Below are 26,456 nucleotides of genomic sequence, written 5' to 3' on the forward strand. Positions count from 1 at the left end.
TTGTAAGTTTCCTAGAGGATTTTTCTTAATCAGACTACAAAGAATTGTTGATACAATAAAAACAGCTATCCTTGTTTTGGATTTTGTAGGAGGATGTACCATTTTCATTAGAAATGTTAAAGACATATATGAAAAATGGATCCACATCTTTAATGGATCAATGCTTTCACAGTGCTGAACAATCATTTTCATTATCTTTAAATATGGTAGATCCGTCTCAACTACAGGTAACAGTAATGATTCTATAATATGCTTACAGTACAGTAATGTTTACTTCTTAATGAAATACATTACATATACTTTCCCCAAAATTCTATTAAAAGAGTATATTTATAAAGAAGCTTATGACTTTCTATATTATATTCTATGTTGATGCCATAAAATACCATTACATATTAGTAAAATAATTGTGCCTATGAACAAATTATCTATAGGAAGAATATGTAAAACCGACATATTTTTCAAAATGTGCTGGATGGAGAAAGACTTGGAACAAATTATATTTGCTCTAGAACTTTGTAAACAGTTTGGTTCAAAGCAGGTAATTTTATTCAAAAATGGTTTGAGTGTGTTCCACTCACGTGTGGTGCCTTTAGGAACAATTAATATCTGTATGTGATATTTCTCAACTGTTTGAATTTGTTCCTTCCTGGTAGCTACTTTCAATGAATGTATTAGATATATTTAACAGAGTGCCTGGATTTACTTGTTTTGACACCCCCCCCCCAAAAAAAAATGCATTTAAATTTCTTTGGCAAATTTAACATTTATGAATATATACTGTCTGCAAAATGATACTGCATAACAGCTGGTTCCTATAGTTCTCAAAGAGTTTTAATTTTTTTCTGTAAGTTAGGTAGTCAATCCATAGACTAAAACTTTTAGGAACAATTAACTAATTTTTCATTGAACGTAAGAGTGCATACTATCATTTGGCTTTAAATCTCCAGACTCTTACCTCTGAATTTATTTCTTGGGTAGATTTAATACAGGGTGTCCAGCAAACCTGGAAAACAGGGAATTATCAGGGAAATTGGCGGTTTGGGAAATATCAGGGAATTATCAGGCAATTTGCAAAAACCCCGGAATAAATCAGGGAAAAAACCTGATATTAAAAAACTATTAAAATATTTAAAAGTCAGAGAAAAATCATGTAAAAAAAAAGATCGCACTTTCTGGCAGAATCAAGCAAAAATGAGCATAACTGTGGCAACAACTTGCTTCCTCAGCTACCGATGTTAACCTACTCAGGTAATGAGACATCCATAAGAAAACAATTATGCTTAAAGAACACCAAGGACTCCAGACTTTCACACTTTTTAGGAGTATAAACCATGATATTTTTCAAGGCATCCCTTTGACACCCATTAGCTCATATCAGATGTGTTATTTGCTACTTCAAAGTTCTCCAGGTCCCATCAGCTAGACAATGTTGCCTGGTGGAGCATAGGGGAAGAACCTTCTCTGTGGCAGCCCCAGCCCTATGGAATCAAATGTTTGTTCATAATGGCTGAGTTTGTATCTCATTCTAAGCTATAGGAGAAAGGAAGGGATGGAAGAGTAGCAGAAGGCAGAGTTTTATCATGCTTCAGTATTGTGTATGATCAAACCTGTATTTCTGCCAGAATATGTTAACAACAAATATTTATGTACTGTATTTTTAAATCATTTTAGTGTCTGAACCTTGCTCTCATTGATTATGTTGTGATCATATATGGATATGCCAGTGCTCTCCTTGGAATAGGACAACCTGAGGTAAGGCTTCAAACTCTGATGTATTTTTTATAACCTATCTAGCTAACATAGGAAAGTATGAATGTAAGATTTATTTGTTTGTTTGTTTGTTTGTTTGATTGATTGATTGATTTCTACGCTGCCCTTCTCTTCAGACTCAGGGCAGCTCACATCAAGAAAAAAGTGCAACATCCAGAAATCTAAATCTAAAAACATCCTAAAACCCCAATTTCTTAAAACCAGTCACTCACATTCACCCAATCACACATATAAATTCATTTGTTGCCTGGGGCTAGAAGTTAAATTTAGTGGCCCTAAGCCTGTCAGCAGAGGAGGGTATTTAAGGCCTTATGGAAGGCAGGGAAGGTGGGGGCGGTATGAACCTCTGGAGGGAGTTGATTCCATAGGGCTGGGGCTGCCACAGAGAAGGTTCTTCCCCTATGCTCCACCAGGCAACATTGTCTAGCTGATGGGACCTGGAGAAGGTCAACTCTGTGGGACCTGAGCAGCCGCTGGGATACATGAGGCATTTAAGATACTTTAAATGGATATGAAATTAGTTTGAGTAATGCTTTTTCAAGTCAGTTCTTTTCTTACATAACAGAAATCCAAGTAATAAATAAATAAATCAGATTTGCTACTATTTTTAAATCAAGAGAATAAAGGAAGACAATAATTCTTAGCATGAAATTTGTCAATATTTATATTTCTTATGATATATCATCATTTAAAGTAGTTGAATATTTAAACATTTGTGGGGAAACTGCTGCGTTATTTTATTAATAGTTGTTTGTACAATATGATAAGAGGGAGAGGAGAGTTACTGCTGAAGGAAGAAGGTGAGGTGAGGTGAATCAAAAAAATTCAAAACTTTTTTAAGGCTTAAAAAAAAAGAGGGACTCTGAGGCGGCAAGGAGGAGCACGTGCCTCCAATACACCTGGCGCGAGGCTGCCTCCCATACACTGCCTCCCATGCACTGGCTGCTGCTGCGACCTGCTGCCTCTTCCTTCCCATGCTGAAGGGCTCCCCTCTCCTCTCGCTCATTCGCTTTGTAGCTGGAGCCTTTCTTTGGCTTCCCAGAGCGAACGGAGCGTTTATTTTCTCTGGGCGCTGGCAGAGGTTTATTCCCTGTCCAAGCACCCAGAGAAAGGAAAATGCTTCGTTTGCCAGGATTAAAGGGGGAATGGCAGAAAACTGGCCAGGCCTTCATGCCGCTCTCAAATTTCCTGGGAGATTTTTCCAGGCTCGGGTTCTTAAGTAGAAAATTGAGGCAAAAACATCTTGAATACCCAGTTCTTATTTAGAAAAGTTCTTAAGTAGAGGCGTTCTTAAAAGTAGAGGTACCACTATATTGTTATTGTTACTATTCATCATAGCATTTCTTCTGCTAAGATAAGCTGCTTTCAAAAGCAGAATTTATGAATTGGTACTAATTAGAATGAAAACAAAAAACCGTATGCCTTGTCCATTCTGCATTTATTCATTGTAAAGTAAATAGCATTTGAATGTATAGATAGATAGATTTTTATTGGCCAAGTGTGATTGGACACACAAGGAATTTGTCTTGGTGCATATGCTCTCAGCGTACATAAAATAAAATATACATTTGTCAAGAATCATGTGGCACGACACTTAATGATTGTCATAGGGGTCAAATAAGCAATGAAGAAGCAATATTAATAAAAATCTTAGGATATAAGGAACAAGTTACAGTCATACAGTCAACATGGGAGGAAATGGGTGATAGGAATGATGAGGAAAAAAAAGTAGAATAGAAGTGCAGATTTAGTAGAAAGTCTGACAGTGTTGAGGGAATTATTTGTTTAGTAGAGTGATGGCGTTCGGGAAAAAACTGTTCTTGTGTCTAGTTGTCTTGCTGTGCAGTGCTCTGTAGCGACGTTTTGAGCGACGTATCTGAATGTTTGCACAGGGCTTTTGATTTCTTTCATTTCTTCCACAGGAACTAAGCAAAGCCAAATACCATTTTGAAAAAATAATTGAGCAATATCAGAAAGTAAGATTCAACTGCTTGGCACATTATGGAATTGGAAAAGTATATTTGAGACAAAATCGGTGAGTAGTACCATAATAATGGTAGAATGGGTTGGAACTTATTCATATATTGAAATTGATTAATAATGCATTTGTGGTTTTTTTTAATTTGATTTGACAAATTCATAGCCCACTCAAGGCACTCCTTCCTCCTCCCATTGTTTTCTGTCTCTTGGCCTCTAGAAAGAGTCAAGTTCACTGTATACACTAAAAGGGAATGGGGAGTACTGGGAATTTCCTGGCAAAAAGCAGCTCTGAATCAGGTTTTGCTATTGATTTGACCTGATATGTTTCATTCCTCCTTGCTTTGCTGCTTTTCTATAAGGAAAGGATGTGTTATCTCCTTGACACCTAATAAAAACCTGGGAACAGGAGAATTACCCCATTGTCTCGTCACTGCAAAAAGGATTAGCCAAAGCGCTGGCAGCTTATTACTACAATGGATATAGAAAGACAAATAATTTCAATGTTTTTCTTCCTTTAATACAGTACATAAGCAGTACAATTCGACTGAAAAACAAATGAAAATCTCTTGCATGGGGGAAACCTATAATAATGTGATTGCATAAATGGCATTTTAATGGGTGTACAGATTTTCTATATGCACTGTTAACAGTTGTAACAGTCGAGAAGCCTGTCCTATAAAAGGACTGGAAAAGTATGTTTAGATGGTGGAATCTATTTGCCTTAATTTTCCTCCTTTTATTTACTTCAGCCTGATGATGGTGAATGTGATTTCACCGAAACGTCGCATAGACACTCAAAATATTACACGGGTAAAACCCGAACTCAGTACAATCTACATACATATACTCGTAAAAATCTATGAAAACATATATATCTATATATCTATATCTGTATCTATATCTATATATCTATATCTATATATCACATGTTTTTGCTGAATTTTTAAAATTAACGGAGACTAGGATGCGCTATTTCGGCCTCTATATCTATCTATCTATCTATCTATCTATCTATCTATCTATCTATCTATCTATCTATCTATCTATCTATCTATCTATCTAACTATCTATCTAACTATCTATCTAACTATCTAACTATCTAACTAACTATCTATCTCTATCTATCTCTATCTATCTATCTATCTATCTATCTATCTATCTATCTATCTATCTATCTATCTATCTATCTATCTATTAAGAGGAAAGGGAGGGGAAAGGGACATGTAATTTTTAAATACTGTAATTGTATAAACTATGACTCTTTTCATGTAGATTTTCTGAAGCTCTAGACCAATTCATGAAATCAAAAACTATGGTTAATTTTAAGATTGTACCTGGAGTGCTGACGTGGCCCACAACTTCAGTAGTTATCAAAGAGACAAGATCAGAAATATTACAAGTGAGTCACAATATCTTTATTTCTATAAGCCATCTCACACGGTGCCTTTCTAGAATATATTTCACACTATGACAGTTGCAAACAAACAGAATAGCTTTTGTTCATTGGAGGCATTGATGATTTTATCCCTCCATTTCAGGAGGCAGGACCTTTAGAAATTGCTTTTACCTTTCAAAATGATTTGCATTACCTTTGCTGGGTAGGCAGGTTTCTTCAGTTGTTGTTAGCAAAATTAAAAATTCTTAAAAATTCCTTTTTGCTCTCTTGCTTGCTGTTAAAATAAACCTGCAAAAATTGTGCTGGAGTATAGGCAATGCACTGCTGAATTATATAGTATGTATTGTTGGTAGACTGATGATGTCTAGGTAAGCTCAGTCCAGGGTCAGCAACCGCGACTCTGGAACCGCATGTGGCTCTTTCATCCTTCTGCTATGGCTCCTTGCCGCTCAAAATATGTGTCACAACTGCCGATGTGTGACACCCACTGAAGAGCAATTTATTAAGCTTTTCAACCCCCCGTAGTCCAACCCTGGATAAATCCAAAAAAAGAAAAGTTTTAGAAGAAGACAGACCTTTAATTCAACTATATATGCTAGTATTGTGGCCACTCAGGAAGTAGGCACGGGAAGAGTTTTGTGGCTCCTGGTGTTTTCTTTTCTGTGAGAAATGGGTCCAAATGGTTCTTTCAGTGTTTAATGTTGCCAAGCCTTGGATTGGTCCAGTATTTCTGAAATAGTGGGGCGGTCCCCCCTGGGGAGGCGCGGAGCGATACCAGGGTGGCGTGTGATCCCAGGGAATGTGCTTTTTTTGCTGCAGGGAGTAGGGTTTATTTGCACAGCACAGAGTAGGAGATATGAAGTGTATATAACAAACACTTAAGAGACACCATGGAAAATATTTAACAGGGATGTAAAGAAAGGAGGAGAGAGATGGAGACAATGAGACAAACGTAAGTCTCCTGAAAGCTAAGGTGAGGAAATATGACAAAGCATATATAGCATTTGGCTTCACTGTGATTATGGTGGGAGACAAGGAAAGACCGGTATGTTTACTGTGCCTAAAAAATGTTGGCAGCGAACAGCATGAAGTCAAATAAACTAAGGTGTCACTTAAACACATTACACCCCAATCACGCTGATAAGCCATGAGGTTTTCAATGAAAATGTGCCAAATACAGTGATACCTTGTCTTACAAACTTAATTGGTTCCGGGGCGAGGTTCTTAAGGTGAAAAGTTTGTAAGATGAAACAATGTTTCCCATAGGAATCAATGGAAAAGCGATTAATGTGTGCAAGCCCAAAATTCAACCCTTTTGCCAGCCAAAGCGCCCGTTTTTGCGCTGCTGGGATTCCCCTGAGGCTCCCCTCCATGGGAAACCCCACTTCCGGACTTCTGTGTTTTTGCGATGCTGCAGGGGAATCCCAGCAGGGAAATCCCAGCATCACAAAAATGAGCACTTTGCTGGCAACGGAAGTCCGGAGGTGGGGTTTCCCAGCGAAGGGAGCATCAGTGAAATCGCAGCATGGCAAAAATACCAAAGTTCTCGAAACTCCACCTCCGGACCTCTGTGTTTTTGCGATGCTGCAATTTCACTGAGGCTCCCCTCGCTGGGAAACCCCACCTCTGGACTTCTGTTGCCAGCGAAGCGCCCGTTTTTGCGCTGCTGGGATTCCCCTGCAGCATCACAAAAACACGGAAGTCTGGAGGTGGGGTTTCCCATGGAGGGGAGCCTCAAGGGAATCCCAGCAGTGCAAAAATGGGCGCTTCGCTGGCAACGGAAGTCCGGAGGCACGGCATCCCAGTGGCGGCGGTGGGTTTGTAAGGTGAAAATAGTTTGTAAGAAGAGGCAAAAAAATCTTAGGGCATAACAGAAAATAATTGAGAAACACTGGGTTAGTCAAACAACAGTAACAAGGATACCATGATGTTGATGCAGATGAGGAATTGTCACTATAGAGGGAGAAGAAGGAAGTAGAGTGGAGATCTCAACTAATAAAGAATAGTTTACTGAATAGTTACTGAAGCTGCACCTCTCATGATCCTGTCTCTGCACAAGCAGATGGTTTCCACAACACAAACTTTTGGATAAAACTCACTTTCCTGTGCTATTTCTTCTTTCATTTCCCCAGTGACTTGTCCCACATTTCTCCCCTGAATTTTATAATATTCTGAAGGGAGAAATGGCATGATTTTGCTCACATTATAGCAACTTAATGAAAATTTAACATCAAGATTTTCAGAAGGAGAAAAAGTTGACTTGTTTAATGAGGATTAAAAGCGGGATATTTCTATAAAATTATGGAAACATTATGGACTTTTAAACTGATATTTGGTTATAAATTATGATTTTTGGATTTGCAAATTGATGGTGAAATTATGGGAAGGAGCGAATTATGTGGAGAGGCTGGGGAAATATTACATGTGCTTGTAGTTATTGCAAGGAAGATCAGGAGTCACTTTAAATATTCTTTTATCTTCCTCTTTTTCTTTTTGTTCTTTGATTTTTGTGATTTATGTATTTATGTATATCCCACCTTTATTATTTTCATAAACAATTCAACACAGTGAACTTATCAAAATACTCCTTCTTTCTCCTATTTTCCCCATAATAACAATCCTATGAAGTGAGTTGGGCTGAGAGAAAATGACTGACCCAAGATCACCCAGCTGACTTTCAGGGGGACTAGAACTCACATTCTCTCATTTTCTAGCCTGGTGCCTTAATCATTAAACCAAACTGGCTGGGGTTTTTTTCTTTCTATTTTCTTTTTTTCTTTCTGATTTCAGAGTGTATTATCTTTTAGTATTGTTAAAGTCCTCAGTGATTTTTTTTTTTAATATAAAAAGTACTATATAAGGAAGTGCCTCAGTCCCTGAAGATTTAAGACTTTTTGAGGGCAATAGATGCTCCCTGACCATGGTTCTATCAATCTTATCCTTTAATCATACATAATGTTCTTCATAGGCTGGCAGAGTCTATCTTTTTTGTTGAAGAAACCTGTGTCAAATGAGTGCCTTGTATTTGTTATCTATTAGCATTCTGATAATCTTCTTTGAGCATATTTGTCCTTCAAATAAACCCAAATGATTTAGCGTTTAATAGTTTTTTAAAAAAATCAGCATTTTAAATTGGGGTCAGAAGGAATTCGGACATATTGTAAAAGATTTCTTGTGCATAATAAATCAGCATTTATTAGCTGAAGAAGAGGATGATTATGTTGACAATTTTTTTTAAAAATGATGCTTTAAAATGTCTTTAACCTGATTGAATTGATAACTTCACTGAGAAAATGCTTCTTAAAATATCCATGCTACTGTTGTAGTACAGAAGGCATATTGAATTGTTTTAATAAAGCCTTGAAAGCCTTGAGTCAATTTTAACTGATTGTACAGGGTAGACAAATTCAGACATATTGATTTTCTAATTGGTTGAAGAGAGGTCTCCATATTGAAAATTGAAAATAAAATATTCAGTCTCTCACTTAATGTGGTATTTTATAGTACTGTATATCTAACAATTATATACTTGTGGACTTTTATATATCTAACAATTTTATATATCTAACAATTTTATATATCTAACAATTATATACTGTGATGTACACAGATGTTGTTCTTTTGCCTTAAATGTCATATTTCAAAGTTGTGCTTAAGCTTAGCAGTGTTTAACAATACATAACCTCCAGGGAACAAGTGACAGTATCTAACTTTGATTTTTTTTTGGGGGGGGGGGGGTCATAGGTTATATTGGAAGATTGTATTACAGAATGCAAGTTTCCCCCAAAACCAGATGCAGTATGTCGTTATCAACAGTGCCAAGCACATAAAGTCAAAATATATTTTAATGACCCGGATTTCAAGGTAAGTATTATATTTTAATTATGGTGTAGACATTTTTGGAAAACATATTACTTTTCTAGTACTATTTATTCGTGCTTCATCATATTTTTGCAGGGTTAATATTTTTCTCCAAATTTCAGGGTTTTATACGTATCGTCTGCTGTAAACAGTGTATAGTAGAATTTCATTTAAACTGCTGGAAAAAAGTAAAAGCTACAAGCTATAGTGATAAAAACGATAAGGTAACTTCTTGAAATTCTCTCCTTTGTGAATGTTGTTTAGTCTTTTATTGAATCAAATGGAATTTCATAAGTTAGGCTTGCTTGATATGCATTTGTATGAGTATGACCATTATTTGTATCATCAAGATGCTTTCATCCTTAATAAGGGAAATTTATGGGTTCAGATTTATATAAGCTTCAGATCATTCAAAGAATGTAAGGGAATCCCCCCCCCCCTTTAGCTATGTCTGATTCTTGGAAACTCCCTGACCAAGTCCCTGCAGATTTCTTGGCAGAGTTTTTTTTGGAAATGGTTGCCATTGCCTCTTTCCTTGGGCTGAGAAAGAGTGACTGGCTCAAAGTCACCCAGCTTGCTTCCCAGTCTCCCACCTTCTAGACTGAATCACTACAATATACTGTAGCATTATAGGAAAAGGAGTTACAGTGGTACCTCTACATAAGAACGCCTCTACTTAAGAACTTTTCTAGATAAGAACCAGGTGTTCAAGATTTTTTTGCCTCTTCTTAAGAGCCATTTTCTACTTAAGAACCTGAGCCCGGTAAAATTTCCCAGGAAATTTGAGAGTGGCACGAAGGCCCGGCCAGTTTCCTGCCATTCCCCCTTTAATCATGGCCATCTCGGGCTGCCAGAGAAGCCTTTCATTGATGCTTAAGGAGGCTTTGGCAGTCCAGAGTGAACAAAGCATTTTCCTTTCTCTGGCCGCTTGGAGAGGGAATAAACCTCTGCCAGCGCCCAGAGAAAAGAAATGCTCCCTTTGCTCTGGGCATCCCAGAGCGAACAGAGCATTTTCCTTTCTCTGGGAATAAACCACTTCGCTGTGGTGACTCCCTCGCCCTGCCTCCAGGAGTGTCTGGGCGCGGAAAGGCAAAAGGAAGCGCTTCAGCCCAGCCGGATCAACTTGACTTCAGGCAAACCGAGGAGTTACCACAGTGAAGGAAAGGCGCTGGCTACAAAGCGATCAAGCAAGAGGAGAGGGGAGCCCTTCAGCATGGGAAGGAAGAGGAAGCAGGTAGCAGCCGCAGCAGAAGCAGCTGCCCCCTTTCGTTCAAATGAGCAGAGGTCCCCCCCTCTCGCCTGCCTGGATTTCTCTCTGGCATAGTGTATGCGAGGCAGCCTTGCGCCGGATGAATGGGAGGTGTGTGCTCCTCGACGCCTCAGAGTCCCCCGCCCTATTTTTTAAGCCTTAAAGTTTTGGATTTTTTTGATGCCCCTCGCCTCACCTTCTTCCTTTGGCAGCAACTGTCCTCCTCCTCCTCCGACTCAAATTCCAAGCTTTTATTTCTTTCCTATTGGGTTTAAATTTGCATAAATTTGCATAAATTTGCTTTTATATTGATTCCTATGGGAAAAATTGCTTCTACTTACAAACCTTTTCTACTTAAGAACCTGGTCACAGAACAAATTAAGTTCTTAAGTAGAGGTACCACTGTATTTCTTGTATATTCTTCCCTTACTATATTTTGTTTGCATTTTGCAAAATAACCTAATATATTTTAGCTACCCTAAATAAACTCAGTCAGTTATGGAGTCTTTGAAGTCAAGTTGCTAAGGTTGATAATAACAACATGGAAACCATTCATGATACATAAATATTCAGCAGTAATAAGGTATAAATTAATATTTGAAAGGAAGTAGAAACAAAGTAATAAAATAATGCCATAGCTTTGTCATTTATACAGCACTTATATTCAGTGTAAGTTCAAAAATAATACGTTAATTCTTCAAATCTTGCAATGAAATCCTGTTCAAAGATACATTTTCTGCTAACATCCACAGGATATTCTTCAAGATAAGTGTTTCACTCCAGATTGTAGTGGCCTTATTTGTAAAATCACTGTCTTCAATTCTTCTGGTATTGTCAAATGTGAAGTAAGTATTGATAAAACATGATTTTTTTAAAAAGAAGTCTTTCTTTCACTGGAATCAAAATTCTGACATATTATTTTGCTGCAGACAAGAATTTTGGATTTAGTCAAACACGCTGCTTGCATCAGTTATGAATAAAACAATCCAAGAATGTAGATTTCAGAGTTCTGCTTTTTCCAAAGCAGAAAGTTTCTTCCTTCCTGTTAACATAGACAAACAATAAAGAAGAAGAAATATATACGCATGTAGTTTGCCCCATATCTAGTGGTGGGATTCAAATAATTTAACAACTGATTCTCTGTCCTAATGATCGACTGGTGGGTGTGGGCATGGTGGGCATGGCTAGGGTGTGTGACAGGCATGACTCAGCCTCTTGCACCTCCCTGGAAGAAAAAAATACAAGACACGGGGATGTCCCATTTTGTGCCTAGTAGGCCTCCCTGAAGCCTCCTGGGAGCAAATATGGGCTGCGGCAGGCTACATACCCCGGATGCCCCGTTTTGGGCCTAATAGGCTTCCCTCCAGTCTCCTGGGAGTGAAAATGGGTCCTGTGCCCCGTTTTGGCCATAGGAGGCTTCTCTGAAGCCTGAAAGTGAAAATGGGCCACGGGAGGTGCCACACACCCCACACACCTGTGCCCTGTTTTGGACCTAGGAGGCTTCTCTGCACTTACCTGGGAACCAAAATAGGGCATGTAGGGGACTCTTGTAAGAGGTTAGGAGGGGAGGGGCCCATTAGCAATTTAACTACTAGTTTGCCTGAGCCAGCTTGAACCTGCTAAATCCCACCACTGCAAAATGTAGTCCAAAAGAGTAGCAGTCTGAGTTATTAAACCTCAGGCTAGCTGGGAAAAATAGTTTAAAAAATTATACAGGTGGGTTTTTTATCCTGCTATTCCTGTTGATGAATTCCTGAAAAGGGTAGAACATGCAGATGCCTATTCACTTTTGTGTGCACATTTAAAATACAAGCATATATAAAACCCCACTTCAAATGTCGTCCTCTAAAGAAAACCACTTATCAAAACTGTTGATATGCAAAATCCCTTACTATGGATAACAAGCTTGGTTTTTTTTTTCCAATTGCAGAGATGGAGAAAAAACTCTGATGTAAAACTATTGCTAATAAAACCATTATTAATAAAGGCTACTTGTATAACAATATTTTCAGATAATTTTGATGTCAAGAAAGATAATGGATGAGATGCAGAACACTGATAACATTGAAATGAAAAGAATCTGCTGAACAGCTATATTGTAACATTGAATAAAATAATCTATACTGTATTTTTCGAGTATAAGACACCCGTTTTTCCCCCCAAAGAGGGTGAAAGCTTGGGTGCATCTTATACACCAAATGTAGCTCCACCCAGCCACCCCCCCACCCTTTGGCCTCTGTCTCCCAGCAATTTACCTCTTTGCAGCAAACAGAATAGAACCTGATTAGCACAAGCAACTTATTATCAGCCTCCCGATCAGCAGCTGATTGAAACTGCAGGCAGGGCCACATGCTAAAATGAAAGTGAAACTAAAAGTGCAAGGAGGCAAATTGCTGGGAGGGAGAGGCTGAGGCAGAATTTTATTTTCTTGTGCTAATCAGTTCCTGAAACTGGATGCAATGAGGTAAGTTAATAACTATAAATGTCTATAGAATGGTCTATAGACTTATTTTTTAAAGGCTGTTTTATTATCGTTGTAGACAATTTAACAAAATGAAGAAGCTTTTTAAAATAAGTGCTGAAGAGGCCCAGTGCTATTGTATCTTCTTTTAAATAGCAGAGAATAATATATACAGTGGTACCTCATCTTACGAACACCTCTTCTAACGAACTTTTCAAGATACGAACCCGGTGTTTAAGATTTTTTTGCCTCTTCTTCCGAACTATTTTCACCTTACGAACCCAAGCAGCTGCTGCTGGGATGAAGGGGTTTCTTTTTATTTCCATTTTTGAAGAAAGAAAAAGGAGGGGCGGCTTGGAGGAGGAAAGATTTTGCAGAGAACAATGTGCTTGCAAAGGCACTGAAACGTGTCTTTTGAAGAAAGAAAAGGGAGGGGTGGCTTGGAGGAGGAAAGATTTTGCAGAGAACAACATGCTTGCAAAGGCACTGAAACGTGTCTTTTGAAGAAAGAAAAGGGAGGGGCGCCCCCCCTTGCCTTTCTTCCTTCCCACTCACCCTTTAGCCTAGCCTTGCTTCTTCCACCCGCCCCCTTTAGCTGCTCCTTCCTGCCCTCTGTTCGCCTCCCTTCTAAAGTTTGGGATTTCCCTGAAGGATTTGCACGCATTATTTGCTTTTACATTGATTCCTATGGGAAACATTGTTTCATCTTACGAACTTTTCACCTTACGAACCTCCTCCTGGAACCAATTAAGTTCGTATGATGAGGTACCACTGTTCTGGGAGACAAATTCCTGGGAGGCAGAGGCAGATTTTTTTCTCCTTGTTTCCCTCCCTCAAAACTAAGGTGTGTCTTATCCTCCGGTGCATCTTATACTCCAAAAACTATGGTAATTTATTTTATTGAATAATACTTGTGATGCTAGTGAAACATATTAATATGAATTAATCTAATAGCATAGCAGCATCTCCTTCATTTTAAAAACTACAATGACATAATATTAAAGAAAAGAAATATTTGAAATTGGCATTTTTTTCTTCCTTAGTTTGAACATAAAATAATAACCAAGAATCCTCCAAGACCTGTTCAAAAGCAGAAATGCTCAAGGTAAGTTTCCAAACTCACCGCAGTTTTTTAAAATAACTTATTCCCAGTAAGAAGAGATGAACTAGCAGTGTTATTAAAAATGCTGTTTCTTAGAATGGGATAAACAGAGATATTGCTGATACTTTTACTGTAATAACTGCAGATACTTTGATTTCTTATTCTCCAGCCTTGAATTACCTATCAAGGTTAATACGACTTCTCCAAATCATTTTGAGCTAATGAGTAATAATGTTGAAAATTTTCTAAGCCTTGTATAAATCAGCATTTATCAACTTAATAATTTTTAGTTGGATTTACATTTTGAAAAAAATATTGATTGTGAATGAGACATATTACTGTAAATGCAATCAGTAGTCGTACAAATTTGTGACTACTATTAATGGTTATTTACATAGAATGTAGAATTACTTAATCATGTTTAATTAGGTTGAATGTAATAGAGCTTTGTCGGAATGATGCCATTATAAATCTTTCCTTTGGCATCTTATGTGTCATTTCATGAAGCATATATTAGGCTACAGACAATTATCCAGGTTACTAAAGTTCATGTATATTTTAATTAATAAATAATGACACATTTTAATATTTAAAGATTATGTTACTATTTGTCAAAGTACTTCTAAATTTCATCTTCACTGAGAGCTGTCCATATGCCTCTTGCACTCACATAGCTCTTTGGCTAATTCCTCTTTGCTTTCTCAAACAGGAGTTGGGCAAGAGAAGTTATATATTTCAAGCATTTATGATTCTGACTTTTCAGTGATGACTTATATGACTATATTGTTAAATATCTTGTAAGGCTCAGCCTTAATTGTTTACATCAGTTTTAGGAAGTTACAAGTAAAACAGGACAAAGAGGAATTTCTAAGAAAAGAAGCAGACTCCTTCAGAAATATTGAAGTATTTCACAGAAGTAACATGCCAAAAGACGATAGCTTTAAAGGTATATGAATATAGATCTTTCTTTTGAGAATATCTGCATATATCTATATATTGATGCTTTGTTTATATCAGCAATGTTTGTCATCACATTATTTGCTTTTCTTAGGAAATATTCCAAACAATTTTTTTGTTGAGGATGCAATCCTACAACTTATTGGACAGAATACAAAGACTATACAAGATGGTGTACGTGATGCCTTCAAACTTCTGGTTGAATTGCTTTCATGGTGGGTACTTAGTGAAGAGGATTATGCACGCTTTTCAACAAGTTGTCTGACATCGGCTGAAATAATGGACCAGCTCATAAGCTTTTTAATTGCTAAAAATGATAGAGTGAAGACAAGAGTTTTTGTACATGTGGCCAGTGAATTTGAAGAAGTGAATCATAAGCTACGTGTTTGGATGAAACGTCTTGATAATAATGGTATGGTTATGTTTTCTATAGTCTATGTAATAAATCCTTTATTGTTTCATTCTAGGACTAAATATTGTAACTCATGGGGTTTATGAATGAGGTTTGTTTATTTTAAAAAAGAGACTTTTCTTAGCTGTTGTACACTTGGAACTATTCTTACTAATTCTGATTTACAAATTCCCTTATGATTTGTTCTTAAATGAAAGTTAAGATTATTACAGGTAGTTCCCGACTTACAGCCATTTGATTAGTGACATTCAAAGAAACTGTCAAACTGACTTTTGACTGTTTTTCACAGTTATGACCGTTATACTATTCCCATGTCACAAGATCAAAATTTGGATGCTTGGCGACTGGTTCATATTTATGATGGTTACAGCGTTCTTGGGCCGTGTGATCTGACAAGCAAAGTCAATGGGGAAGCCAGATTCACTTAACAATCATGTTACTAATAGCTACAGTAAATTATCTTAACAACTGTAGCAAGTTCATAAAATGGGGCAAAGTTGACTTCACAATTGTCTTGCTCAGCAACAGAAATTTTGGGCTCAGTTTTGGTTGTAAGTCGAAGACAACCTATATATAATTTGATGAAAATAAAGTATATCCTAAGTTAGGTATAATTACTCCTGTCATAACTACAGTCTTATCAAAAGGAAACAGTAAAATCAGTCATAATAAATCTTTTGAGGGACTAGAATATATCTTGGCTGCCAATTTTTTCTTTTAAGTTTCTTGTCAGAAATTCTTTCTAATTTGTTCATTACAATACACTATTTAGAGTGGCATGATTTTAACAGATTTAAAAATAGTCTTCTGTATAGATTTTTAATTTGTTATGGCAATGCAAAATCAGGAGCTAGAGTTAGATGAAAATTGTCACATTTGCTTTATTCTGCTGGTTTTCTTTCTCCCTTAAAATCAATGTCATTTTTATTATGACAATCAAACCAGAATGTTTCCAGAAACTATATGTAAATTAAAGTTATTTTATTTACTTTGTAGAATACTGCATGTACAGTATCTCCATCATAATTAACTTCTATTTCAAAAGGGTAAATCAGATTTTTTAAATTGAAGGTTTTTATTATTTTTGTAACTCTTTAGGAAAGAGTGGTACAAAAATGAAATACAATAGTAATATGAAAATATTCTCTAGTATAGCATTCTCAAATCTGTTCTCCAAAAAGTATTCAAAAATATTCAAAACTTCCCAAAATAATAAGCAAGTTATCACTCAAACACACACAAACCTAACTCTACACACACACAGAAAGAGAGAGCTAAATGTAAACCAGATGATAAAATGATAATCTTCACATGAAACTTATTAGTACTACTGTGCTATTATTGTTACTATTTCTGTTTTTCAGGTTTAAAAGCTACTGAATTTTTTATCTCAGAATATTTCACTTATATTGAGCAGATTGATTTTAATTCAGTAGCAGTCTTCTGGAATGAGAAATATGGTATTAAACTCTGCAGAACATTCACCTGCTTATCTGAAGATATAGATGAAAAAATAAATTATATAACAGAGTTGTCACTTACGGAACTTCGCTGCTTAGTGTGGTTATTAGAAGAAAATAGAGAGTGTTATCCATTTCTTCATCAATGTTTAGATGACTATTTTGATAATCTGGGTAAGTGTGCATAAAAGGCACTCTTATGAAATATTTGTCACCAACTTCAGATCGTGCAGAATGTGGCCGCGAGAGCCATCGTGGGGCTTCCTAGATTCGCCCACGTTTCTGCAACGCTCCGCGGCCTGCACTGGCTGCCGATTGGTTTCCGGTCACAATTCAAAGTGTTGGTAATGACCTTTAACGCCCTACATGGCATTGGGCCAGAATATATCCGGAACCGCCTTCTACCGCATGAATCCCAGCGGCCGATAAGGTCCCACAGAGTTGGCCTTCTCTGGGTCCCGTCGACCAAACAATGTTGTTTGGCGGGCCCCAGGTGAAGAGCCTTCTCTGTGGCAGCCCCGGCCCTCTGGAACCAACTCCCCCAGAGATTAGAACGGCCTCCACCCTCCTTGTCTTTTGCAAATTACTTAAGACCCACCTTTGTCGCCAGGCATGGGGGAGTTAAGTTATCCTTTCCCCCTAGGCTATTACAAGTTATGCATGGTATGTTTGTGTGTATGTTTGGTTTTTTATAATAAGGGTTTTTTAGTTGTTTTTATTAATTGGATTGTTCATGTTGTTTTACCACTGTTGTTAGCCCCCCCGAGTCTGCGGAGAGGGGCGGCATACAAATCCAATAAATAATAATAATAATTTGAAATAAATCCCTGGAAATAACTTGGCAGAAAGGAATGTCAGGCTAGATAGGAAGCACCCATAGGAATGCTAGCTCTGCCTATACTGTAAAGATGAGTTTAACAAAACCTTGCAAGTCTAAAAGTACCCCCCTCCTCTCACTCATTTTTACTCTCCCAAACACAAAGGAAAGTCTCTTCTGGAAAAGGTTCATGGACTCTCTTCTTTTAGCCTCACATTTATCAGACCATTGGTTAGGTTTTTCCTCCCAAGATTTCCCACATAACATTGCAAATAGTAATGTTTTGGGTATGGGGTAAATTATGATGCAGATATAGGGATTAGGCAAACTGTAGCAATGTATAGATAATGTTGGGTATATAAACAGTCAGCATGTCTTTGATGAGGATGGAAGTTTATTTGATTATACCCTTGACTGTGATTTAGTTGTATGTTTGTTGTGTATAGAATTATAGGTTTGCAGGTTTATTGATTTCTGTAGTCATAGGCATGAAGAATCCCATCTTTAAGCCTATTTTGCATATTGTATTGGAAATTATTGTTTGTCTTTAATGCACATTTTAATAACTGTTGAATTCTAACAATAAGAACCTAAGTGCTAGCTAAGTGGCCTGACTCCTGGGATTTAGTATTTTTTAAAGAATACTTTATAATGTTTTGTGTTTTTTGTGTATTTTCTTACAATAAATAAAATTTATGTTTTTCAATAGATAATCCTTTTATTGTGTTAAAGAAGGAAAATGCTGAAAGTACTTCAGTAAGTTTGTTTTTTCTGTTTATCTCAGTTGCAATTAAAATGTGAATGAATTAATAATTCTAAGAAGTTTAGAAGAAACAGACAACCATAATTTTCCTATTAATTTTAGATTTGGTGTCACATTGCATGTATTATTTTACAGTTAATCCCAAATACGTTTTGTCAGTTTTGTCTTAGATGTAATAAATTAGAAAGGAGGGAGGGTACTAATGTACTTGTGTTTACCTTATGAGAGTTGAAGAGCATTTGATGCGCCACACTGGGAACAGAACACTGGAAGCTGGGTCTTTGGCCTGATTCAGCATAGTTCATCTATATATTCAAGGTTTCTGTTTTCTTGTTCACACGATTAATAAACAGCGAATATACTGAATCTGTTTATTTTTCATATAGGTTTTTTCATTATTGTTCAATACTGAAGTCCATAAGGTTCCCAATACAATGTTCCCTTGACTTTCGCGGGGGATGCGTTCCGAGACCGCCTGCGAAAGTCGAATTTCCGCAAAGTAGAGATGCGGAAGTAAATACACTATTTTTGGCTATTAACAGTATCACAAGCCTTCCCTTAACAGTTTAAACCCTTAAATTACAATTTCCCATTTCCTTAGCAACCATTTAGATTATTACTCACCATGTTTATTTATTAAAGTTTATTTAAAAAAAATATTTATTAAAGGCGGACGAAGATTTGGCGATGGCATATGATGTCATTGGGTGGGAAAAACCGTGGTATAGGGGGGGAAACCCCGAAGTATTTTTTAATTAATATTTTTGAAGAACCGTGGTATAGACTTTTCGCGAAGTTCAAACCCGCGAAAATCGAGGGTACACTGTAGTTCCATTTTTTAAAAAAATACCCATTAGTGTAAAATAAGAGCAGTCTCGCCCCCTCCAATAATATATTTGTGTGACATGGTAAAATGCTAAACATTTAATTTCTTTTTTTCTTCTAGAATAATGCTATCAAAGTTAAAAACAAAAACCGGAAAAAATCAAAAGAATCCAAGGTAAATAGTTTAAATATATATCCACAATATTAAACTTAACAAGTATTATTTGCTTTGCTTTCTGCTTAGTGGTTGGAGACCATTTTTCTATGTTTTATTTTATTTTTGTTTCAAAAACAATGTATAATGGTACCTTGGTACTTGACTGCTTCAACATTTGTTGAATTGGGTACTCAGTGCATTTTGAAGGAAAAATCTTGTCCTAGTAGTCATTTCTCCTGGTATTTGATGCACAAGAAAAAACTTGCTAGGGTCAGCTGCCTCGTGACTTACTACTTCTAGCTGAAATAAATGGTCAAGTGGTAAATTATGTGGTTTGCTCAGTATCTGGTTTTTTTGGTACTCATTGAACCCTCCAGAATGAATCCTGGATGAGTATCAAGGTACCACCATATCCTTATTTCAATTCCTCCAAAAATATTTAGCTCTGATCTTACAACAATACTCAATTTTTTGGCTGTTTAGGGTTTTAAGAATACAGTATAAGGGAAAAATCCAGCTAATTAAAAATTGATATTAATATATTCTCTTAAAAATATGTGTAACAGAATACTTTCAGAGGGGAAAAAAATACTTTGAAGATGTTTCCAAAATGTTGGTAGAAGATGTCATGTTAAATGGGCATTTTTATCTGATGCGAAAAAAGCTTTAGCTTTAAAAACTTTTTAGATTCTAATTGAAATGGAACTTAACTTTACAAGTTCAACACTGTTGAATTATTGTGACTTTTGAAAGTGCTCAAAAATATCCATTGTAAAAAAATAATCTAATTCACAAGGGTAAATGTGTTAATTTATTGATGAGCCTTAATTTAATGTTGCATTGATGTATTAGATTATATAATTTTGCAATAATAAGACATCAAAGCTTAAATCATAATTCATTTGATAAACAAAACCTTGGCTGGATCAAAGCAAACAAAGCAGTTCTAATTGAATTTTATTAATCAATAATCATCAGGATAATACATGAATCGTTAGCTAAAAGTAGTCCCAACAGCAATATTAATACTTTATAGTCCTTTTGGCTTTCAAGTTCAACTGAAGCTGGCTGCAGTTGTAAATAATGCCAAAATGCAATGCAAAAGGAAGAACAATTGGCATATTTCTTAAAATGTATACAGTATCTACTTTTGAGAAATAAATATTTTTGATCAATTCTGCGGATATAAAATACTATTTCTTACTCATGTATTCAAAGGTGTTTGCAGTATGCAAGCAAGCCTAGTCAATTTTAATTAGAGCTTGCCTGGTTTTTACTTTTAAACAAGTTCTTCTATTTTTAATTTAGGCTATTTTAGTTGTCTCTGGTGCGGTTGGTACAGTAACTCAAGAAGAAGGCAATATATTTTCTGAAGAAAATAACTCGTAAGTTGTGGTGCATTGAAAAAAAATCTAATCTTAATTAGATTCAGATAAATGTTTTGTGTGGGATAGATACACACACACACACACACACACACAGAGCTTTTAGGGCAGCTTGTTCACCTTTGGCCCCCACCTGTCACTCAGCTCTCACCTTTGGCTCCTAGTACATGTAACATGCACAGAGGTCACACCCTGGGCAACAACTTCAACAGGCTGGCCAAACCAGGTTGCGAGTAGCCAATGGGTCATTGACTTTGGTGAGATAGGGACTTGTTTATCCCGAGCATGTGAAGACAGATTCTGCCGGACCGATCGGATGAAATCTACTAGAATAGGACAATGACCATGCAGGTGGTCTCTGCAAGCGATGTGGTATGCTAAGAGCATGGCAAGACACGAAAGACAACCACTGCGCCCAGCCCAGCTCCAACTTTCTTGACTCTTGTCCTGCTATTGGAGCAAGACGGAATCTGGGAAGAAAGAGTGAGGCTGACTATGTGCACCTCTCCCTCACTTTAACCCAGTTCACGCACAAATCTTGACATCCCCCCCAAGTCCACTTGCAGACACATCATGGACAGCCCAAAACTTCTAAGATGTCAAGATCCTCTATGAACACGATGCACAAACATCATCATTTGTGTATGTGTGTGTATGTATATATATGTGTGTGTGTCCTGATAATATGTAAGGCATGTCCCAATAATAAGCTCAAAGGCTTTTCAGGACATGCCTTGAAATAAGCCCCCCCCCCCAAATACTGGGGAAAGAGGGGGCATGCCAGGAGCTTCTCTTTCTCCGGTGGGCACTGTTTTGGCTGGGAGAGCACACATACATACCCTGCAGGATTAGCTCAGCTCATCTAGGCTCTGCCTACATCAGTTTGAAACACAATCCTGCATGTAAAGAACAGGAGGAGAGCATCGATTCCTTCGTTGTAGGCATGAGCACGTTTCAAAATGCTGCCAAAGGCAGCCCAGAGCAGCCAAGCCACTCCTGCGCAAGGTGAACATAGGGACGTCTTGATTACTTTCTCTCCTGGCCAAAAGAATGCCCGCCACAGAAAGACTGGCTACCGGCCGGAGAGCGAGAGCAAGCCCTTTTGGCTCTGCCTCCTGCCACTGCCGCCTCCTTCGCTCACCTCCCACCTCCCCTTCAGCTCTTTCGCTGCTGCCTCCTTTGGTCACCTCTCACCGCCTCTTCAGCTCTGCTGCCACTTCCTTCGGCTGTGCCTGTCACTGCCGCCTCCCTCCATCACTCGCTCTCTTGCTGCAGAAACAGCGGCTTACAGTTGCGAGAGTGATAGCAATCAAGAGGCCTGTGCGCACACACCCTGCGGGACTAACTCAGCTCCTCTGGGCTCTGCCTATGGCAATTTAAATGCGCTTCTTCTCACGTGGAAGAGGTGGCGAGCATCAATCCCTGGCTCCGTGCAGGCAGGAGTGTGTTTTAAAATGCTGCCACAGCCAGCCCAGAGTGGGGTGTGCACATAGCCGCCTCGATTGCTCACAGCATCTCCAAATCAACATTTTTGCATCTCATTTGGAAACCAAGAACCCAGAGTATGGAGGAAGAAAGGAGAGGCACAGCAAGATGTTTGAAGTCCAATGTGAAGTTTCCACAGTTTGTGTTGATTTGGGGAGCCTTGTGATCTGCTGGTGTTGGTACACTATGCTTCATTAAGTCCACAGTTAACGCAGGAGATTTTTGGAGCACTTCATGCTTCCTTCTGCAGACGGGATTTATGGGGATGCTGATTTCATTTTCAAGCAGGACTTGGTACCTGCCCACACTGCCAAAAGCACCAAAACCTGGTTCAATGACCATGTCATTACTGTGCTTGATTGGCCAGAAAACTCCCCTGACCTGAACCCCGTAGAAAATCTATGGGGCATTTCCAAGAAACAGCTGAGAGACATGAGACCGAACACTGCAGAAGAGCTGATGGCCGCTATTGAAGCATCCTGGTCTTCCAGAACACCTTAGGAGTGCCACAAACTGATAGCTTCCATGCCACACATCGAGGCAGTAATTGCTGCAAAAGGGGCCCAAACCAAGTACTGAGTACATATGCATGCTTATACTTTTCAGAGGTCCAATATTGTTCTATGTACAATCCTTGTTGTATTGATCGCATGTAATATTCTAATTTGCTGAGGTGGTGGATTTGAGGTTTTCATGAGCTGTACCCCTTAATCATATTATAGGAACTGGGGGGGTGTAGTTGCATGAGAGGAAAAGTTACTAGCCACAACAAATTCCTTTCTTAGAGTCCAAGGTCATCTTTTGTTCGGCATCAATGGATGTAAGGAGGAAGTCGGTGGAATCCCTGCACTCGGACTGGTCCTCGTGGTGAACTTGTGGGTGTGGGGATGGGGGATGAAACGTAACCTGGGTGGGATACCGGAAGGAAATTAGTATTGGGAGGGCAACGGCGTGACCAACATGGCTCTGTTAATAAATCGAACCTTGAATGAGAGAATTGGATTGGAATCTGATTTATTTCCCAGATGCTATTTGGGGCGCGGACAGGATATGTATATATTCATAACCTGTCTTTAAAGCATGTAAAACATACAGTGCCCTACCCAATGTAAGACATACAGTTTTGGCTCAAAATGGCCCCATTTCAGGTGTAGTTGTTTCCCTTTGACAGTGAAAAGCTATTTCACTTGCAAAAGTTTCCCTCAAATGAAAAAGATATAAGGCAGTTTTTCCTGATATTCTGCTTCCATTTGGAAACTGTTTAAAAATAGAATAGAAAATAATGAATGAGGGAGGGGGGTCAACAAAACATTGCTTCCTTTTTCTATTTTGCTAAGGGAAATTCGACTGGATCAAACAGTTCTTCACTGAGGGATCTTGAAGTCTTGGTAGACAGCCAACTAAATATGAGACAGCAGTGTTCGGCAGTAGCAGCCAAAAATGCCAACGCAGTCCTGAGCTGCATAAATAGAGGGATGCAATCAAGGACTAGAGAGGTACTAGAACCGCTCTATAAAGCCTTGGTCAGATCATACCTAGATGCATCCAGTTTTTGTCACCACACTATGAAAAAGTCATTGAAACCCTAGAGAAAGTTCAGAAGAGAGCAACCCGGATGATAAAAGGTCTGGAAAATAAAACATACAAAGAGTGGTTGCAGGAACTGAGTTTGGCCAGTCTGGCGAAGAGAAAGACCAGGGGTGACATGATCATAGCAGCGTTCCAATACTTGAGGGAATGCCACAGAGAGGAAGTGGTCAGACTGTTTTCCAAGGCACCAGAAAGCCAAACAAGGAATAATGGATGGAAGCAGACCAAGGAGAGATTCAACCTGGAAGTGAGGAAAAGGTTTCTGACGGTGACTGTGATCAACCAGTGGAACAGCTTGCCAATGGAGGTTGTGAGAGCTCCAACACTCGCACCCTTTAAAGGGATTGCCATCTGTTTCAAAAGGTGTAGGAAATCCTGCTTGAACAGGGTGGTGGTGGTGGTGGAATAGATGGCCTGCAAGGTCCCTTCCAACTGAACAAACAAATAAAACAAACAAACTTGGAGAGGCAACAGAAAATGCAATAAAATCCTTATTTCTTAATTGTCCTCGAACCTTGAGGAAAGTCTTTAGATTTAGAATATACAGTGTTCCCTTGATTTTCGCGGGTTCAAACTTCGCGAATAGCCTATACCACGGCTTTTCAAAAAACATTAATGAAAAAATACTTCGCGGGTTTTTTTCTATACCACGTTTTCCCCCGCCCGATGACGTCATACGTCATCGCCAAACTTTCATCTGCCATTGCTGATTGGCCGAAATCTCGGGCAATCAGCGTTGTTATCGCAAAAAAAATAATTATTGTTAATAAATAATTATGTTTATAAATATCAGGATCACTAAGTGTCTTATTCAATGGTGAGTACCAGTAATAATGGTGAGTAAATGGTTGTTAAGGGAATGGGAAATGGTAATTTAAGGGTTTAAAGTGTTAACGAATGGCTTGTGATACTGTCCATAGCCAAAAATGGTGTATTTACTTCCGCATCTCTACTTTGCGGAAATTCAACTTTTGCGGGCGGTCTCGAAACACATCCCTGGCAAAAATCGAGGGAACACTGTATAAGACTCAATTCCATCGACATCTCACACAAATATCCTGATTAATCTCTGCTCTAATAACCTTGTAAAAGAAGCTGCAAAAAGGGTTTCATTGCATCATTGAAATGAAAGGATACATGCATCTTTTCTAGTTAGTGTTCATAATGTAATTGTACATTGGAATTAAGATTACCGTAGTTTGCAACTAGTATAATAAACCATTGGACTATTTTCATTTTGACATATGAGAATTCTCATTCTAGTGGTCTGATCAAACAATTTAACTATAAACTATTTAGACACAACATAGTTTACACTGCATTATTTTTACATGGTTTTTTTCCCCCTCAACAGACGTTATATGAATCCACATGAGCCTTTTAGAATCCCAGATGATCTTCAGGAACCGGTTATGATATTTGAAGCATTGTATAATACTCCTTCGTCTTATAACAGTTTTGAACAGAGAGTTTTGGAAGATATCCCAGAAATAACTTGTGAAAGCTTATATGAGTATGTTCTGATTTTCGTTTTTTAGTTGAGTGCTACTAATTAAACAAAAAGATTGGAGAAAGAGTGATTGAATTGCAATTGTTAATTGTTTCAAGTTAACTTATTTGTATTTTTGCTAAATTAATGAAGAATTTATGAAGAGATGTTCCTTTCTAAATCTTCTATTGCAGCCTCCTAGGAATCTGTTTCAAATGTGTCCTATTTTCTTTTTTTAAAAAGCAAAGCAATAGCTGATCAAAGTTAGCTTCTAAGGTCATTCATTATTGGGAATCCTTTGGAGTGTTTTATTTCTAGTATGCTGCCTTTGTGAGATGGTTCTTTATCCATTTTCCTTTATGTTAATCCAGTAACTGTTTATATTAACTTATTTTTGCTGGATTTTTTAAAAACTGCCAGTAAAGTATTTATCCCAACTATGTTCACCTGTTGTAGCTTGATACCTATACAGTGATCCCCTGCTCGTTGCGAGGGTTCCGTTCCAGGACCCCCCGCAATGAGCGGGTTTTCGCGAAGTAGCGCTGCGGAAGTAAAAACACCATCTGCGCATGTGCAGATGGTGTTTTAAACTTCCGCAGCGCTAGCGAGGAGCCGAAGATTGGGGGGCGGCGCGGCTGTTTTAAAACATCGCCGCTGACATGGGGGGCTCGCTAGCACCCCCCCGAACCCCCAACCCGGGTTTGGGGGGGTGCTAACAAGCCCCCCATGTCGGCGGCGATGTTTTAAAAGAGCCGCGCCGCCCCCCAATCTTCGGCTCCTCAGCGGCGAGCGAGCGAAGCCAAGCCGGCAGCAATGTCGCCGCCGCTGCAGCCAACGCGCGCTACGATCTTCCGGGCCAGTCAGGCTCAGTCTCGGAAGGCAGCCGCTTGGCCCGGGATGCTGGGCCGAGAGGAGCCGGGCTTGATCCGCTGAGCCTGGCTGGCCCGGAAGATCGTAGCGCGCGTTGGCTGCAGCGGCGAGCGAAGCCAAGCCGGCAGCAATGTCGCCGCCGCTGCAGCCAACGCGCGCTACGATCTTCCGGGCCAGCCAGGCTCAGTCACGGAAGGCAGCCGCTTGGCCCGGGATGCTGGGCCGAAAGGAGCCGGGCTTGAAGATCGCAGCGCGCGTTGGCTGCGGTGGCGAGGGCTTGCGATGGAGGGTGGAGGAAGCGGCCATGGGAGGGCGAGCTGCCTCAGGGAGGAGGATCGGGCGGGACCAGGTGGGGGCTGGAATTTCTCCGCTGGGAAGAAGCAGCCAGGGCGAAGGGCGGACGAGCGGCGAAGGGCGGGCGAGC

At 38.7% G+C, this 26,456-nt stretch overlaps 1 protein-coding gene across 6 annotated transcripts in view; it reads left to right on the forward strand.

The window, feature by feature from the left end:
- Positions 1-26,456, forward strand: part of TTC3 (tetratricopeptide repeat domain 3) — a 99,433-nt gene that overhangs the window by 45,509 nt on the left and 27,468 nt on the right. For 4 of the 6 annotated variants that reach the window (XM_070750405.1, XM_070750409.1, XM_070750406.1 and 1 more), the window contains 15 exons: positions 90-227; positions 1,675-1,755; positions 3,696-3,808; positions 5,026-5,152; positions 8,894-9,013; positions 9,133-9,234; positions 11,012-11,104; positions 13,764-13,825; positions 14,650-14,768; positions 14,874-15,191; positions 16,556-16,825; positions 18,178-18,224; positions 19,178-19,231; positions 20,522-20,598; positions 25,028-25,186. In XM_070750405.1, the coding sequence (XP_070606506.1) occupies positions 90-227; positions 1,675-1,755; positions 3,696-3,808; positions 5,026-5,152; positions 8,894-9,013; positions 9,133-9,234; positions 11,012-11,104; positions 13,764-13,825; positions 14,650-14,768; positions 14,874-15,191; positions 16,556-16,825; positions 18,178-18,224; positions 19,178-19,231; positions 20,522-20,598; positions 25,028-25,186 (1,880 nt within the window). The remainder of the gene's footprint in view (positions 1-89; positions 228-1,674; positions 1,756-3,695; positions 3,809-5,025; positions 5,153-8,893; positions 9,014-9,132; positions 9,235-11,011; positions 11,105-13,763; positions 13,826-14,649; positions 14,769-14,873; positions 15,192-16,555; positions 16,826-18,177; positions 18,225-19,177; positions 19,232-20,521; positions 20,599-25,027; positions 25,187-26,456) is intronic. The other 2 variants (XM_070750410.1, XM_070750408.1) reach the window with 2 other exon arrangements.

This window comes from Erythrolamprus reginae, chromosome 4, assembly GCF_031021105.1.
Source record: "Erythrolamprus reginae isolate rEryReg1 chromosome 4, rEryReg1.hap1, whole genome shotgun sequence".
Classification (NCBI taxonomy): Eukaryota; Metazoa; Chordata; class Lepidosauria; order Squamata; family Dipsadidae; genus Erythrolamprus; species Erythrolamprus reginae.